Here is a 19076-nt window from a genome sequence, read left to right as displayed (position 1 = left end):
GAATGATGGGAAATGTAGACAGGCTTCGTCTCAGACTCAGAGGTGAATTTCTAATAAACTCCTGCTGCTCCTGCTGCTCCGCAGAAACTATGTCCTAGAAAACAACACAGGTTTTTGGATTTCTGCTAAAAACATCATAATCACAATAAAAAAGAAAAACTGGGAACACTTTTAAAATACATCAAAAGACGATTGGAATATGACTTTTAGTTTAAGTGGTTTAATATCAACCTCTGAAGACGATCCTCCCGTTTTTGTTTGCACAAGACTTGTGTGCTTTTCTGTTCATCTGTCAGTCAGCTGAAGTTGTGCGACTTGAGCCGCCAGCCTAATCTCCAAGCAAAACATTTTTGCAGCTCAAGTCAATCATATGAGCATGCGGATAAGATCAATGTTAATTCATGAAAACTGCATGGAAAACACCGAGCACATGTTTGGACACCGAACCTTGTTTTTTTAATGTTCATAGACCAACAGAAGGGGGGGAGTGGCCTAAAGCCAGTTCTTAACTGTCCTAAAAGCACGCCACGCCTCGGACTGCGTGCCAAAGCTGCAGGCCTGCTATTTGGCGCTTTTCTGCATTTTTCATGCGTCTGGGTTTGAGCAATCACTTTATGGTTTCTGCTTCTCGCTCTGCCTGCTGGGTCTGAAGTGGCTTCTGCGGCTTTGCGACACCTCCAGCTCCATGGAAAAGATCCCTGTGGGAAACGCCTCGCTCCTGCTTTTCTGCCCTTTCCAGAAGATCTGAAGGTGGCGTGCAGTCGTTTAACCATTTTCTTGAGAGCAGTGCAGACCAACCTGGATCGATCCGCATCGCCCTCCATGTGTGAGACCATCACTGATTCTGTGATTTTTGTGCTGAAGTTGAAGCCTTTAACGTCCCTTTTTCCTAATTGTTCTTTACAGTTTTTCTCTGCTAAAACACTAAACCCTGTTGTTTGACCCACATGGTCAGTTGCCTGAACCCACTGATTGACTCAAACATTCCTTTGGCAAAGACATCAGCACTTCTCGCCAACTCATTTTCATTGTGATGCACCTGTGTATAAAGGTGTGCACAGGTGACAAAAGTCAAACACAAAGAAAGCACCGGTGTCACCACTTAAACACAACTCAAGACTGATCCCAATTGTGGCTAATGATGTGAGAGAAGCCAGTTCAGGGAATTCTGGTTTGTGAGGATAGAAATCTGACAGGAAGAGTTTGTGTGAGAGGAGGTTGAGGTGTTTGAGGTGGTCAGCATCTGTCCCTGTATATTTTTAGTTTGAACACAAGTGACAAACGCTCATTTTTCTTTTTTTTTTTTACCAGAGCTACGTGTAAATGCACTACATTTCTGGGTTTTCTGCAACATGCACTTAGCGTACAGGCAACAATAAACTTTTATTTCTCCAGCATCGTGTCTTGAAGCTGTGTTCTCTATTTTTTTACGTAGTGTTTAGTGAGGGTTCAATGTTGCTTTTAAGTTTGATTGACTCAGGGCACGATTTCACAACAAAGTTCAGTTCTGAGCACAGACTGAACTGTTTTGAAGTGAAAGTTTGGTTTTGCAAGAAGAGTTTTTGACTGTATCTTGAAACTTGGGTTTTGCGTTCACAGTTTAGAGAAAAGGAGAGCTGCTTTCTAGAAAAGTATCTTAACAATCTAGAAAAACTGTAAAATAAGAAAAAGGAGGGAATCCTGGTGTCTAAGTTGTGTTTGATTCTTAAGTCCATCTGAATGCTCTCCAACCTATTTCTGTGCTGACATAGAGCTTATGTCGCCATCTGCTGGTAAAAAAACGGATCTGTTCTTCACTTGGAAATGTTATATATAAACAACAGCGACACCATGTGGTCATTCAATGCTATTATCATTCATTTATTTTTTAGAAATGGCTGTTTTTTTTGTAACAGAACACTAGTCCAATGTTTTTCAACCTTCTTTGAGCAAAGGTCCCCTTTTCCTCTCATACCAGCAACCAAAAAAAAAAGAAAAACTCTGTAGTCTGTATCCACGATCCTGTGTGCGTTTTTTGTAATAATTAAGCCACAAATTTGAAGTTGCAGCTCTTTTTCCTTAATTTTTGATGGTTTTCATTAATAATTTTCAACTAAATTAGTTTAAAACTTTCCCCTGTAGTTGGTTTTCTCTCTACTTTATCAAAATGTGATTTCATGTAAACCAAAAACCAAATAAAATGACATTCTTTCTAAATGGCTTTCTAGTATGGTTTGTAGAAGAGCAACTGTAAATTTTGAACCAATTTATAATCCCAGCAAGCTTGATAAATGTTGGAAAAAAAAGAACAACACTGCAACCAAAACATATAACCCAAAGCAGAATCCTATTTCTCAGCTCCCGATTTGTTTTTTCACCACTAAAATGGTCGTTTTGAGTTGCGCTTTTATTCCGAAATTGTCTTCTTGAGTTGCGGTTTTATTTTTTTGAGTTGCGCTTCTATTTTTTGCGGTTATGATTCTAAAAACTGTCGACACGTCAAATCAGGGACACGTCAGTCAAGGGGAGGGGAGGCGGGACATCCCCGACATCCAGTAGCTCATTTGCAACTGAATAACTCAGAGTCTTACGTCAACAAACCAGTTTCAGAAGGTGGGTTTTTTATGTTTTTCAAATCTTTTACTATATCAAACGATCAAACATGTACTTTATGTAACCAGAGGACGCCAGCACAGTCAGATGAGCTCCACCAGTAGCTGCTAGTGAAAAAAGATGTTAGAAAGTAAGATGTTGCATGAAAAACTATCACCATTCAATGTAAACAATGTTCTCCTGTGCTAGCCATGCTAGCTAGCTAAACAGTCGATTTTTTCATAACAGTGTCAGGATCGGTCATGTCAAACCTGGGAAAGTTGCCCGAGAATTGTTGGATTAATCAAATATTTTTTTCAAGAAGTACAGTAATCCCAGACGAAGTACGCATTATGACTTTTTAACGCAGACCATGGAAGCCTGAACCGTCGGACGCGAAGCGCGTTAAAAGTGATTATGCACACTTCGAAGGCCATCAACCCGCCTTTACCATGGTCACTTAAAAAAGAAATAAATAGTAACCAGTTTTTAGTCCTTAATTCTTGTTTTTTTTACAATTTGGATCACTTTTCTCACAAAAAGAGAGAAGCGACTATTTGTTACGTGACAAATAGTCCGCGTCGCGCCGCACCACCACTGCAGTGAAGACTCTGCAATCATAAAGCGATATATATCTATGCTGATGGTCCCGATGGGTTGAATAAAGCATCAGTTAAGAGAGAAAGTTCTCCTCTTTCTGCTTGTTTTTGTCCAAATGATGAAGCTAAAGGTTGTTTTAAAGAAGCCGGCGCAGTGATACACAACATTTAAGCTAGGTGACCACAACTTCTTTTTTCACCGTACTGTTATCCTGTGGTATAACACTTTTTAATATACACCCAGCAGCCAATCAGAATCAAGTATTCACCCGGACCACGGTATAATAATGTATAACCTATATGGTTTCTCAACATTTCCCTTTGGGATTACAGGGAGAATTGAACAAAATATTGATTGCTGTGCCAAAAATTAGTATTTGTAAATTAACAGTCAATGGCTTTGAACATGATACATACAGAAAAAAATAGTGAGTCATATTTATGAGATGCATGTCCCTGGTAATTTTTTTTTTTGTATGTTATGTTCTTGGAGCTAAGAAAGTGACACATTTCCTAGTTGGTAATCAAGTTAATCCCTATTTTAAAAAAATAAAAATAAATAAAAAGTACAATTTTTGATGTTTTAGAAACACTTATTTTTTATTTGAGGTACCAGAACTGTATTCCAAACCGTTTTATTCTCAACCTTAAATATTGCAGGTTAAGAAGTTAACTATCACAATATGCAGCTACTGAGTATCATTTAAGGTATTTATATATTCTCAATTAACGTTTTTTTAATACATTTTTCTTTGTGTGCAGGATGCTGTGGACACTGGACAACAATCTAATCTAACAGGCTTTATTTTAAAGTGAATAAAGTCTGAAATTGAATTTGTCCTTTAAACAGACATTCTTAGGAAGCAGCTGTTTTAATTTCTTTGTTCTCCAACAAAAACCTTGAAGGAGAAATTACTGTTTTCCTAATTTCATTGTTTGTTGTGCTTCATGACGCCATCAAATAAACCCAATGCATCATGGGAGATGTAGTGAAAGCAGTGGTGCTGATGCTGGACAGACTCACGTCTTTGGCCTTCATTATTTTATTCCTGCAGGAAGCTCCTAGGGGTCCACGGATGATTCGTACGGATCCCTAGCCCCGGTTCTAGCAACGATAACGTAAACACAAAGCAGTAAATCGTTTAGATTAACTGTCTGCATCAGATTCGCGTCCGCCGCCTTTATTTTAAAGTCGCTGCTCGATGCTTATACTAAGGTGTCTATAAACCTGACACTCCCGTCGCGTCTGGGCGGAGCTACCGTCAAAACGGTTTTCTTGCACTCCTGATGGAAGATTCTGAGAGATCCGATGCTTTTATTTTGAAGAGCTCCCCAAAGCTATCTGCGAACTACTCCGTGTGAAACCTGCACCTTTGTTGATGAACTCGGAGACGATGAATGTCTTTAGATCAGTGAAGACGAACCATTTCCCGCGGCACACCTGAACATCAACACTAGCGGTTGAAAAGCACAGCACTAGTCTACATCAGTCACATGATTAAACAAAATATTTAAAAAAATAATGTAATACTGTATATCAGCAGAGACGGATCTCATTTCATGTTTTACCTTTTATTGCAACATCCTCAAATAGAAATAGGAAAGCTGGATAACATTTCTTTTTATTCTTTTTTATTCTACATGTTCCCTTCTTGTTCTGGTTATCAAACCCTACATGGCGAGTACTTCTATAGTACTTCTCTACGCTTTACAGTCACACACTGGCGCCAGCCTCTATAACCACCAGGAGCTCGTGGGGTTCAGTGTCTCTGGCAAAAACACTGAAACTTGAGCAGGAACCAAACCTGGGATCCTCCAATCAGAGGTTGACCGCTCTCCCTCTGCACCGTGGTGAACAAATACTGAATACCTCTGCTGTTTCTTTTTCAATTTAGGGAACCAGACCAGGAATCTAACACTTAAAAACTTGTTCAGGTCAGTTTCTCACCAACTAAGAGCCACAAAGTCTTACTTCATCCTTTAGAAGATAAAATACTGCGTTGTATTTATGTTACTATCATGATAAACATAAATGAACTATTGTTTTTTGGTATACATACAATATACTTAAAAAATAGATGTTTTTTTCTTAATACGAATGAGGTTTTGACAGAGATTCCCATGAAGTAAAACTCCCCTGTACCATCAGACACCCTCTCAATGCGACAGACAGTAGGTTTTATGATGTCAGCAGTGATTTAAAAAACAATTTTATTCTGCTGTTTGTGGTGCATCTCAGACAGAAATGGGTAAATCTAACAAACTAAAATGAAATCAGAGCCAATACCCGATTTTCCAGACCTTATGACACACTTTAAATCCATGATCTTTTTTTTCCTGAAGTAGAAAATCCACCTTAAGTGTGAATTCTAGTTGGGCTTACTGACCTCCACAGCGTTCAGAAACCAGTCTAAATGCTTTGGTAAGACTTTGGTAAACTACTCAGCTGCACTGCTTGATGGAGCATTATGGGTACTGTAGTCAGGAGCCTCGCAGAGTGAAAAGAGCTGTTTGTAAATTAGTTGAATAAAGTTTGGCTGTTTAGTTTCATTTATTCCACCTTTCAGTCCGAGTCATGTTACTTTTTAGGGGTTAAAGAGCCACAAGAGGCTCCGGGGCCTCAGGTTGCAGACCCCTGAACCAGACCAATTGAGTTAATCACAAACCAATTTCTTTTTCCAAATTTAGAAGAATTCTTGCTGGATTTTAGGAGGAAAATCCCATTTTAACTCAGTTCTACCACAATGAAAAGAGAACTGAACTCTCTGGGGATTTTAGCCAGACAGCCTAAAGAAAATTCCAGACCGCCTCGCTGTTTCTGAATAATCTGTCAGGAGGCGGTTTTCCCTCTCAGCTCCTGACCTGATATTCTCACAGAGGATGCGTCTCTACATGAATTCAGCAGCATAACTGAGGTCAATGCAGGTCAGTCCACTGTCCCATCATGCAATAGAAGAGCAATCCTGTAACCACGTTAGGTGAACATGATACAGTACATTCTTTTGTGGTGACGGCAGCTTTGAAATAAGTTCCAGTGAAGAGCAGCGACCTCGCCTAAATGTCTAAGGTGTACAGTCGAATAAAAAATAAAAGCACAACTGTTGCTTTAAATAGGAATTGTAAAGGTAGAGTGAGGCAAATACAGATTTGAACCCCTGCCTTTTAGATAGAATTCTGACCCTCAAAGACCTATTGGTCCACCTTAAAATAGTAAACCTCCACTTCTTATGCTAAATTAGAACCTGTTTCAGAATCAGAATCCTTTTACTGTCATTGTACATGGTGATCCAATGAAACTGTAACAGCCTTAAAGTGGTGAAAATAAAATAAAAAATACTGTAGATCACATCTCTAATCAAAATATGTACAATATGAACAGAAACAATTAAATATTAAATTAAATATTTGAGTTTGTTAGCTGCATAATAGGCACCTGTCCACCCTATAGAATCAGTAAGACACCAACTAACATGGCCAAGGCTAAAGAGCTGTCCAAAGACACCAGACACAAATTTGTAGACCTCCAACAAGGCTGGAAAGGGCTACGGGGTGATTGCCAAGCCACTTTGAATGGGGCTCCATGGAAGATTTCACCTGGAGGGGTCTCAATGATCCTAAGAAAGGTGAGGAGTCAGCCCAGAACTACACTGGTCAACGACCTGAAAATAGCTGGGACCGCCGTTTCCAAGGTTACTGTTGGTTATCCGCTAAGAGGACATGGTTTAAATCATGCATGGCATGGAAGGTTCCCCTGCTTAAACCAGCACATGTCCAGGTCCGTCTAAAGTTTGCCAAAAACCATTTGGATGACCCAGAGGAATCATGGGAGAAAGTCATGTGGTCGGATGAGACCAAAATAGAACTTTCTGCTCTTAATTCCTCTGTTTGGAGGAAGGAGAATGATGAGTATTCATTCATTCATTCGTTCATTTTCTGCCGTTTTATCCCTAGGTTTATGTTTAAATAAACCCTTTTTGTAATTTAGGCTAAGCTTTATTCATCTTACTCATATCTACTACAGTCTTTTGTTGGACCGGACGGAAAAGAAAAGAGGGGAAGAAGAGAGAGGGATGTTAGGGGTGGTAGGAGGGTGATTAAAGAGGAGGGGGGTAGAACCGTGAAGGAGCATAAAGCAACAAGTTGCTGGGTGTTTACAATCAATACAGTCAGGTTTAAAAGTAATAAAAATCCAAAAGGGGGGTGGGGCCTGTCCACACACACACTCAAACACACTGAGACAATAGCTTCTCTACACAGACTAAATCGTTAGACCGTCCACTCACCAGTCTGTGTGCTGATCATCAATCACCAGCAGGATCTTGGGCTTCCGTACCGCCACTTTGCCTGCCTGGCTGCTCCCTGTTGCTGCGCCTTCAGCTGCTGTAGTTGCAGCTGATTTAGCGTGAGCAGCTGCAGCCACATTCTGGGCCATCTGTGCGCTCTTCACAACACTGGAGAAGGAGCTGAGGAAGTTCCCAGAGCCTGGCGCTGAGGCAGATGCAGAGCTTTGGGTGGAGATGCTTGGTGGCTGCCGCCTCTCTGCAGCAGGGGAGGCAGGGGAGGATGTGGACGAGCCTGGAGGGGTCGGGGTCGGCCTCTGCAGATCCATCATGTAGCCGTTGGGAAGGTTGGCCACAAAGCTGCTGTCTGACAGGCGCCGCCGAAGGTAGTTCATGCTGATGGACTTATGGATCGATAACGACACGGGACGGAAGAACGATTCGAGACCTGTGAAGAAGATGAAGCAACATAAAGAGGAGATCACAGAAAACTGACTAAGATCACAAAAACCTGCACTTTTAGAACAAAAATCTGCTGTATTTTTCAGAGTATGGTCGTGGTTTTTGTACAGTTTGGCCGAGGCTGCAACTTTTGCACAGGAGCGACTTGTTTGTGATTTTTGAAAAATTAGTATAGGCTCAAATTAACATTTAGGGATGAAGTTAATTGAAAATCTATCCCACATTTAAATGGGTTCTGCACAAAATCTAGGGAAGAAAAACCAGCTATAGATACTTTGTAGAGGCTGGAGATGAATTGGGAGCTTTAAAAAAATTGTAGGTCAACTTCAACCTCATCCAGGCTGGTCTGTGATAGTTGTCGGAGATTGACCCTAGAACACTTTAGCTCTAAAGAGTTACACCATCACTTTTGCCGTATTGGGTAATTTTTACCCAATATAAAATACCCAATAAAAGGTACTTGTCATAAAAAAATAGATCAAAACATGACGACACATGATCAATTAGAGTGGTTTTCTCTTGTTTTCAACTGTGGTGTGTGCAACAAAATGAAAAAGAAAAACATAGGAAGTAGGTTCAAACATGCTCAAAAATGACTTAGGAATTTGAGAACAAAAATTCCTGCAAAATAACAAAATGGTACTAGAGACTTGGTCTTTATCTTTGGTCCACCCATTCCTGGGACATGTAAGACTTCCCTGGTGAAGGCACAGACTACTCGGCACGTGACAAATTGAAATTCATGTAAATACCGTAGTTTCCGGATTAAGCGGCTACTTTTGTCACACGCTTTCAACCCTGCGGCTCATTCAATGATGCGGATAATTTATGCATTTTCTTCTTTTTCTTTTAATGCAATTTTTCTAACGGCCACTAAGGGCGCTCGAGCAGACAGGCTAAGAGTGAGACGGGGAGTACGGTATTTGTGTCGAGGAAGACAAAGGTTTAATGTAAATTCCCGCTTTGTGAATGAATAGCACGAACAGAACCTCATCATGGAAAATGCAAGACGAAATGCAGATGACGCAGCTTTCAAGTTAAAAGCAATCATTATAATCAGTGTGAAAAAATCCACCATCACCAACGGGTTTGGAAAAGCCGGTCTGACGGAAAAGACAGCGCAAGCACAGGAGTGAATTTACCTCAGAGTGACACTGACAGCGACAACAAAGGAGAGACTGAGAGAGAATGGTCAAGAATGTCTGACGCTATTCCAATCCCACACTGAGGAGGAAGACTTCCATGGTTTCAGTCCACAGGAGGAAGATGAAGAAAGCTCTCTGTGACTTTTACGTCACAAAGAGTTTTTTAAACCAGCCCTGTTAGCGCTCTGTTACGGTGTGTCACTGTTGTGGAAGATAACTCCCGGCGCACACGCTGCACAGCACTTACCTCTGCGTGGCACGCACCTATAAGTTACTGCTGCTCTCAGTGACTTTTACCGGTATGTTTTTTTTAACCAGCCCTGTTAATACCATATTGCTGCCGTGTTACTTCCGCGTCACATGCACTGTTTGGAAAGAAAAGCTCAGGTATATTACTACAACTGTGAAAACTCTGTGTACTGTCTTTCTTTGTAAATATATCCTGTGTTGAACCTTTCCTGCAATTACTTGTTTTTTCTTTCTGACGGTGCTTGGAAAATGCGACCCTTCGGGTCCTTCGGGGTTCAATTCCCCGTTCGGACCCCTCAGAGCCTCCAGAGCTGGTTAATAAAGAATCATTCACCGTTCTTTTGGGGGGAAACCTTCTTTTATTTGAGTTTCCCTTCACTCTGTATATCAAACATGAACGCACATCCTCAACACACTTCTGTTGCGAGCGCTCTCTCCCTCCCTCTTGCTGCACGCCCATACACATCCTTATTCTACAACTCGTTTCAATGCGAACACATGCGGCTTATAGACAGGTGCGGCTTATGTGTGTACAAAACGGTTTATCCTTTAAAAATGTAATGGGTGTGGCTTATAATCAGGTGCACTCTATAGTTTGGAAATTACAGTAGTTTTACTCGGGTTAAAATCACCCGGTGACATTGCTCTGAGGTTAAACTGGTCCATGCCCCAAAAAGGTTGGGGAGCACTGCCATAGATTATATGGTTCATCATAATGCACATAATGCATAAAGTACATTAAATCTGATATCCACCATCAAAAAATTAAGCAGATTTAAAAAGCTGCCAAGCCGTCTAAACTAAACTTTAACGTCCACAAAGAATTGTGATCAAAATTGAGCATATGTGAATCTTGTAATAGACTCTAATTTACTAACAAATCATTCAAGTCTATATAACTTATTGTGCAAAGTTGGCAGATCGCACTGGAAGAAAATGCAGTTATATAACTCAGAAACCCAGTCAAACGGAGCATCATAGGCACTGACTCAAGCCAGCCAGCACAGAGGAAGAAAACCCTTTAGATCTGATTAAAACCTAGGCTGCTCTTCCAGAAAATGCGGTTGGGATGAGATGAAAGTGCATTTCTGACTGAGGCGTCGTGTCTCAAGCGGATGTTCGTGGCTGTATTGTTGTAGTTAATGGAGGGAGAAGGGTCTAACTAGACCACAGCAGCAGGAGGATAAAGATATGGGGCAAATCTTAAATCATCTTTGACAAGTTAATGTGGTGAGGCAATTACCATCAGGAAGCCTTTAGACAAAGACAAAGTTGTAGCTTCTGCTGCATCATTTGAAGGCAAGACATTCAACTCTGCAGAAGATCACGACTGAACTCCACACAAGCTTTACTATTTTTAGAGGCAGAGCTGATGGGAGCTGGTAGCTGTGTAATAATGTTTAGCTGACCTTCTTAAACAGGAGTCAGAGTATCATTTCTGCAGAAACACGTGAGGATTTTCTTCTTTATTTTTTTTCCTGGTTGTGTTTTCTTGGTTCTTGTTCTGGTGTGTTTCGGGTTTGTTTCTTCCTCTGTTACAGTCTCACAGAGATTTAGGTGCTAATTATCTACAGCTGTCTTCACTGGGGTTTGTCATCTTCAGCGTATTTAGGTGTCGGTTTCCATTAAGCTTTGTTGTTAGCTAATCCATTTGGTTACCTTTTTGTTTCTTCCTTTGTTCTAAGATTTCATGTTCAAGTTTTAATGTTTTGTACAGTTTATTTATTAAAGATTTTAAGTTCTTGCATTTAAGCCTGGTCTCCCGCATTTTGAACCGTCATTACTAATTCTTGACAGAATGTTTCAGACCCGAACAGAGCAAGAGATTCTTTCCTGCATTAGCAGGGGTTTTACTATTATGTCAATCCAAGGACCAGTCTAGGGCTGCACGATATGAGGAAAACTCGCGATATGCGATATTGCTGATTAATATTGCGATAACGATATAATTCGCGGTATATAAACAAATAGCAAAACAACCAAAAACATAATTTCCATTTCACTGTAACAGTTTAAAAATTATACTCCAAATGACCCTTGTCGACATAGGAGGCAAACATCAAACATAAAAGGGCTCATCTGATTGATCAACAACGTAAACGGGTCCTTCCGATTGGTTAAATGCACAAAGGGATTTATTTCATTTGTTCAATATTTCAAGCTGCCATGAGATTGTTTTAGCACATTTATTGCGATTTTCGCCGTCTTTTGCGGTATGCATATTGCACAGCTTAATGTCGTGATAACGATAAATTTGCGGTATATTGTGCAGGCCTAGGCCAGTCCTCTTCATGTTTGCAGCAGCTGAGGGGTTTGCCAAGGGAGCTCTTCTTCATGTGTCCTGCTATTGGGAGAATTGCTGGGACGGGCCTCTTCCTGTTCTCTAAACCCGAGAAAAGTTGCTGGAGCTGTTCTGTTGCAGAGGAGGAGCTCATCATAACACCACTACCTACTGTTTGGAACCTGACTTGTTTGCCGGTTGTCATTTTGTTCAGGTACTGCTTCATGGCTCCTTCTCTCAAGTGTTGTATTATGTTGGGACAATGTGGAATCCTTCCTTCATGGAGGGTACCGTGAGAAATGTGTCCTTTGATTTGTTTTTCAGTTATGTTTTCTTGTAATGTTCTAAGGTTTGAAGCTGTCTTCATTGAGGTTTGTCAACCTTTATTGAGGATTTTAAGTTCCTGCCATCAAGTCTTGTCTGCATTTTAAGTCTTCACCGCCAGTCACTGACAGAATGACCTGACAAGCCGGGAACCAGTAGGAGATTCTTGTTGCATTGGCAAGGATTTTGTTACTGGAGTCTACACCAGTTGAAGGTTTTCCTGCAGCCCTGTTGAAGTCGTGCAATGTCAAACCAAGGGAACTGTTCCTAAGGCTACGTTCACACTGCAGGGCTTAATGCTCAATTCGGATTTTTTGAAAAAATCCGAATTATTTGCTAGACCGTTCACATTTCCAAGTAAATCCGAACTTTTGTGATCTCCAGTGTGACCGTGACACGACCCAAACGAGACCCGCATGCGCAGAAGCCAGAAGAATACTCAACGGTGAACGACGTCACTCGTTGTTTGCGGAGCAGATGTCAACAACAGTGTTGTCAAAAGCGGAGCTCTTTTTGTAATATTAAATTTATTTTCACGAAGGAGCAGCACAATTACAATCTTCTCATTTTAAGAAGGCATTGGAGTCGGGATCGTCTGTACCCACTGTTGTGGAATAGGAATGTGTATGTGTTGGGGCCGCGCCCCCGCGTTTGTGTGTGTGTGTGCAAGCGCGTGCCGCGATAGAGAATGGGGGGGGGGGGGCAGTGTGGGCGCGCATTCATGTTGTGTGTTACGGAGGACGGTAATAAAAGAAGGTTTCCCCCAAAATAAATGCTATGGACTCTTTATTAACCCGTTCTGGAAAATCTAAGGATCAGAACAGGGAGGGGGAGGAGGATCGCCTCGGGTCCCCCGCGCTTCTGAGCACAGTCGGAAAGGGGAGAATCGCGGGAAAGGTTCAACACCACGCTCTGCCATTTATCTGGAAATTTTTTCAAAAACCGCCCAGTTGCGATAAGAGCCCTGGAGTTTGGCCTGAAAAGAGCGATCACCCCAAATATTAATCCAATCAGTGACCTCCCTTCCCTTACACTGACTGGTCCCAGCAGCATCGTCCACCATGGTTGATGTTTACGTTGTCGTTCCCGCCTACTTCAACGCAAAATGATGACGTTTGTTGCGTGTCGATGACGTACGGTTCGGAATCAAGTCGCCTGGCCGGTCAGACGGCGGTCGCAATTGAAAAGATCGGCTACAATTCGGAATCAGGACGGCAAACCCACGGGGCCTGGGTCGCAATTGAAAAGATCGGATCTGTGTCATTCAGACTGTCATGAAAAGATCGGAATTGGGCCGCTTAGGGGCAAAAAATTCGGAATTGCGTCGTTTCAGACTGCAGTGTGAACGTAGCCTAAGAGGGATTGCTCGAGCCGCTCCTCTTCATGTTTCCTGCTCACAAGGAGGTATGCCAAGATATGCTCCTGCTTGTGTTTCCTTTTCTTGGTGAGGGGCTCTCCTCTTCATGTTTCTTGCTCCTGGAGAGGGTCGCCAGTGGCATTCCTCTTCCTGTTGTCTGTTTCTGAGGAGAGACGCTGGAACTGCTCCTCTTCATGTGCCATGTCCTTAGAAATGGGCACCAGTCCACGAAATTTATGCTGGCAGTTTGCGCCAAGTTTAACGCCTTTACAAAGTAAAACACTTGATGACTTTTTAGGGTCAGTTTTTTGGAGACTTAATCTAAACATAAATAATACATACTGTGAACATAATCCCAAAGCATAAATTCATAAAAATGAAAAGATTAAAATTCTTCTTAGCCTTGTTTTCTCATTATTATGATTAAGACACAGAGGAATGTCTCTAAAAAAGGAAGAAAAGCTCAAATTAAGGAAATGTGATTTCTTCTACCATCCTCTACACCAGCATTTCAACCAACTGGAAGCTTTTTCTTAGGAGTTTTGGAACATCTTTAAATTCACACTCATCCAAGTCTTAAGTCTTTAGGAAACCAGTTTAAAGCAGTTTGAGCGAATTCTAAGGACACATTCCAGTCATTTACAGTAAAAATGTTTCTCACTCATTTTGTCAAATGTTACACTGAAAATAACAAGTAAAGAAACAAGTTCAGTGTCTGCAGCCACTTGTAGATGATTGTTACTTTCATTGGAGCTGTTCCACTGCTGGAATGTGCTCTAAATCCTGACAGAAAGTCTTCAAAGAGATCATCTCTACTCAAATGGTCAGATAGGTTATTAGCAATAGTGAAAAGATTGCTAATGTTGCTCAAATATATAATCTTGCACCACTTGAACAAGTAGTGAAACGTTTCAAAGAAAGAGGACTTTAGGTCCAGATGCCATGATTCAACTTCAAGACAACATCACCTGAATAAATGTGAACGTGCATTGACAAAATATGTCATCTTTTCAATTTTCATCTATGATATTTGGGGTTCAAAGTGTAGATTTAAAAAAAGGGATGTGAGCTGAGATCACTTTAAGAGATCAACTCTCTAAGCATAATTGATATGAAGGCGGACGCCACCCAGCTCTCCGATGAGATTACAATGCAGCTGAGTCACACACAGACGGGCTATATCACGACACGGTTAGCCATCAAAGCATGCGTGGCTTTGACAGAAACAGACTCATGCTTAAACGCTTCGGCTTAGGCCTTCAGCATCTGGCCTGGAGGCTCTTCAGCACAGATCGCTGTCCTCATGAGGAGTACCGGCAGACAGCGATCCTTCCTGCATTCAGTGCAGACAGTCACAGACTGACAGGGCTCCCCCTTCACACACTTCATTGTAGCCTCTAAGCTCCTGGAGCTTATGCATTAAAACGTTGTCCTCGGAAAAAGGATCATATTCAGGAAGGATGGCAACAACACTTCAGCTGTCATTTACATATCCTCACCCTCAATGTTGATGGTTTGTCTGGTTCACAACATGTCCATGAATCCCCAGGATACTTGCAGACTATACTGTACTTTTTGGGGTTTGTACGCTGTTTTGTAGTTAAACTTTTGTCAAAACACACACACTGGTTACTCTATATTGTCCCTAGGTGTGCATGGGTGTGTGATTTGTGTGGCCCTGTGACAAAGTGGCGACCCCCTGGCGTGACCCCCGAAAGAGGCAAAAGAGGTTTAGAAGATGAATGAATAAAATCTAAATAAATAAATTTCAGCCCAAATTACAGATGGGGTTTACACAAATATACACCTTGTGAGTCAGAAGATTCATAACCCCCTGTTGTAACAGTAAAATCCCGATCATTTCGGGGTTCAAAGCGTTTCATTGATGGATTCTCCCGAGTCCGTTTTCAAGTGGTGGGGTTGTAGCTGACAGCTTACTCCTGATTGGTGATAGTGGTTGCCATAGAAATGTTGACACAGACTGACTCCAGCTAATCCGCTTACTGACTTTGTCTGGCTTTAACATGGCGGCATCTGTGTCGCAAAAAAATGGTGACTGAAATGACTTTCGGTTGGAGTTCGACATAAGCCATCTTCTTTAGGTGACGTCAGGCCGGTTTACACTTCAGAGCGATTTGTAATTGGTCGAACTGGATTTACCGCGTGGCCATCAGAGCGGAATCGCCCAGATTACTGGGAAATGTGACACCTGCTGATGACATCTTCTGCTGTAGTGCAATCGAGTGCATATCACGTCATCTAACCTGAATTTATTTTGGTTAGTTGTGTATGAGTAACTAGAGTATGCGATGACGGAGCAAACCCGGTCCAGAAAAATTTTTTTTTAGCACTGCAGATGATGAAAATGTAACTGAAGAAGTTAGGAAATACCTCACTTCAGCACAGACACAAAAAGAGAGAGAGAGAACACAACTAGATAGAAAATAGAGCAAGGTACTGGAAAGATATATTTTATATCTCATATCTTAGAGCACTATAGAATTCAATTCGCTGTTCACATAAAAAATGTACAGAAGAAACAAAAGAAGGAATATAAGACCAGGAAAAAATGGAATGTGAAATTGTTCATCTCCAAAGTTGGTGATGAGGTCCTTTACCAATAAAAGAAAGGAAGGACGAAAAAGCGGATGTCTGGAAGCAAACTAGTCTGAACCATATGTGATAGCCTCCATTTTCAGAAAAGGGTGTGGCAACTCTGTTATCACTCCTACATTGAGGGATATTGTGCTCAATAAGGACAAATGTCACACGAGATGTTTGTTTCATGTTCCAGTGGTTGGACTGGGTATGTCGTACTTGCATAATACTTTATTCTTTCTTTCTAGACTCCAAAGGGCCAGAAATTGTAATTCTTCAAGTGGACAGCTTCCAAGGTACAATTTGAATGCAGTTTAGTCAGTTAGTATGGCTGTGGTAGTAATGAACCTAACTCCAGACAAGTATGTACTTATAAGTGTGTGGGTGTGTGATGTCTGTTTATTATTTTTAAAACTAACAGCTGAACTGGATCCCATTTCTGCCCAACTGGTACCAGAGCAGTTAGTACATTACCATGTTTTCTGGCCTGGTTTGGGATATTTACAGGAGCTCTACCCAGTCCAAGCCATGCTGGCAGGTATGCATGTGTTTACAGCAAAAGTACTTTTGAGTGGTGTTTTTTGTATTATATTGTTCTTGTTTTTTTTAATATATGCGTTATGTTTTGCATTTTATTTACAGCTGAAATATGTACTTGACAAAAGCCGATCTGGATCAGAAAGTTTGGTCAAGGATGGGGATCTCTGTCTGACAAGGGAAGACTTCAAGACTTCCAGACCTTGGATCTTAGCCAGTGCATGGAATCCAATAGATGTATGTTAAAGCTGATTTGGGTAAATACAAAAAGTACTCACTTTTGTTACTCGGTTGCAGTTTGAAAATGCATGCTTCAAACTAATCAAAGGGGCCGCACAAAGACATGTATTATGTATTAAATCACACAAAATGCCCTCTCAGACATAGGACCTTATTATTGTTGTCTTTTATTGTCAAATAGTGTATTCTAAACAGTGAAACATTTTTTTGTGTAATATTGTTTTCAATATGTAATTTTCATCAATGTATGGAAAGGATGTCCACATTGTAGACATGTATGTTTTTCCAACGTGGGAGTCTAAGACAGGGGATCCAATGGCTGCTCTTCCCTTAAGACCCTTTTTTGTGACCTTTCATGGTGACATAGCTTAAATTATAATTAATTAAGCAAATTCTTTTGTTAAATCTCCAGGTTGACTTTCTATCTAAAGACTCAATAATCATCTCTGCCTGGAGCAGACAGCCTGGAAGAGCAGGCAACTATTTGCTTTGTGTTGGTTTATTTCATATATTCTCCAGAATCTAAGTGAAATTTGAATCAGTATATTGAGTACATTTTTCTCAATGTAGGGGTGTAATTGTAGTACTTTTGAAAATGGTTCACAAGTTCTCAAACCAGATGGGTTTGGCGACAGCTGTTTCCAAACCATCTTTAGGTTTTGTGACATAAGAAATCAGTCCTGTTCTGTGGCTTGTTTGGTTTGGGATTCATAATAACATTCACAGTATTCCAATCATACAGGTACAGAAAGTATTTGCCCGATCTGTCAAATGACAACATTTTAATTTCTAAACTCTGCTTCACAGCCATCGGGTCTGCTTGAGAATACTATGTATTGCAATTTTAACCAAATAAACGTCTGTTTTTTTAAAGTTTAGACTCGTTTTAAGGCTGTTTTTTAAGGTATAGCCATGTTCTAAAGCTGTTCTAGCTATATTAGACCCACGCAGGTTTGTATTCCTTCAGTGACTCTTGTTGGTTTTGTTGTCAGCTCCCTGCTGGGTTTCTATATAAGTGTTTTTCAACCTTTTTTGAGCCAAAGCACACTTCATTCTTTAAAAAATCCTGCGGCACACCAGCATCCAAAAATTGAAAAAAGGAGAAACTCAGTCTGTATTTATGTCACTGCAATCTCACAAGCATTTTTGTGATAATTGTGGCAGAAAAAGCTGGAAGTTGCAGCTGTTTTTTCCAAAAGTTGTAATAAAAGTTAAGTTAGTTTTCAGTAATAATTTTCAACTAAATTATTTAACATTTTACCCTGATAGTTGTTTTTTCCTCCAATTTATTAACATTGAATTTTATGTAACCTCACAAAAAAATTAAATATATTCTTTCTAAATAGTGATTTATCTTTAAATATTTTTTTAAATGTTGGTGCAAAGGCAACTGTAATTTTTGAACATGTTTGATAAATTTTACACAAAAAACAAAAACATAATATTTATGTTTTCTGTAGCTACACTAAAAGTGAACATGTTGAAGTTTTATTAGTTTTTCTTTTGTCTTAATCAAAGATGAAGTCTTTGAAAACTTTAACAAAAATGTTTTATTTCTTTTTAGATGATTAAATTGTTTCAATTTAGTTTAATTGTGTCTGTTGGCCACTTCACCTTAATCTTAATGCTTTAATGTTATTACTTCTACTTGGGTTTAACTTTTCATTTTTCAAAAGTGACTGAAGCCTGAAATCGAAATCATCCTTCAATCCAGACGTTATTAGAAGTGTTTCAGTTGTAAAGATGACTTGGACCAAACTCTGGGATGTTTGGCTGTTAAGAAACACAAACCTTGAAGGAGAACTAAACTGTTGACCTCTGATTTCATCAAGATGGAAAAACTGGTTGATGTGTGTTCGTTGTGGTTTAATACGTTTAACAGGGAAGACTCATTGTACGTTGAGATCCTGTCACTGTAACCCAATGCATCATGGGAGATGTAGTTTTATCAGACAGACTCAGCTTCATTGTTTTGTTCTCTTGTTCCACGGTCCGATACTGGATTCTGTGGAAAGCTACACCGCTAAAGACGAGCTTTAGCTGGTATTTTTGTTGGAACTGAGAGAATTTAGGAGCAGTATCGGAACAAGGAAGTGAAGACTTTAACCACTTCTGATTGGTCAGACTGATGTGATGTGATTAAGCCTCCAAGAATGATTGGTGGAGACAGTTGAAGGGGCGGGACTTTTCAGAAAACAGAGCTGAAGCTACGGCTAAATCGCAGTACCGTCATTATTATCAAAGTGTTTTTAATAGAATCAAATAAACACAAGAAAAAGTATTTTATGATCTTTCATATTCTAACTACTCAGTGTTTTATCAGGACCTGTTTGGATAAACACAGAGCTGATATCCTGGAGATGGGAAATGTTTTTAGATCAGTGAATTGGTAATTTCCCACGGTACACTAGTGTGTCGCGGCACACACACACC

General features: G+C 40.5%; 1 protein-coding gene across 1 annotated transcript in view; it reads right to left on the bottom strand.

Annotated features, from left to right (window-relative positions):
- LOC101161357 (synapsin-3) overlaps window positions 1-19076 on the bottom strand; it is a 150826-nt gene that overhangs the window by 121471 nt on the left and 10279 nt on the right. The window contains exon 2 of the mRNA XM_004082870.4: window positions 7454-7898. Coding sequence (XP_004082918.3) covers window positions 7454-7898 — 445 coding nt within the window. The remainder of the gene's footprint in view (window positions 1-7453; window positions 7899-19076) is intronic.

The sequence above is a fragment of the Oryzias latipes genome, chromosome 23 (genome assembly GCF_002234675.1).
Source record: "Oryzias latipes chromosome 23, ASM223467v1".
In the NCBI taxonomy this organism is placed as follows: domain Eukaryota; kingdom Metazoa; phylum Chordata; class Actinopteri; order Beloniformes; family Adrianichthyidae; genus Oryzias; species Oryzias latipes.
The sequence above is the reverse complement of the archived record's forward strand: the minus strand, read 5'-3'. Positions and strand labels throughout refer to the sequence as shown.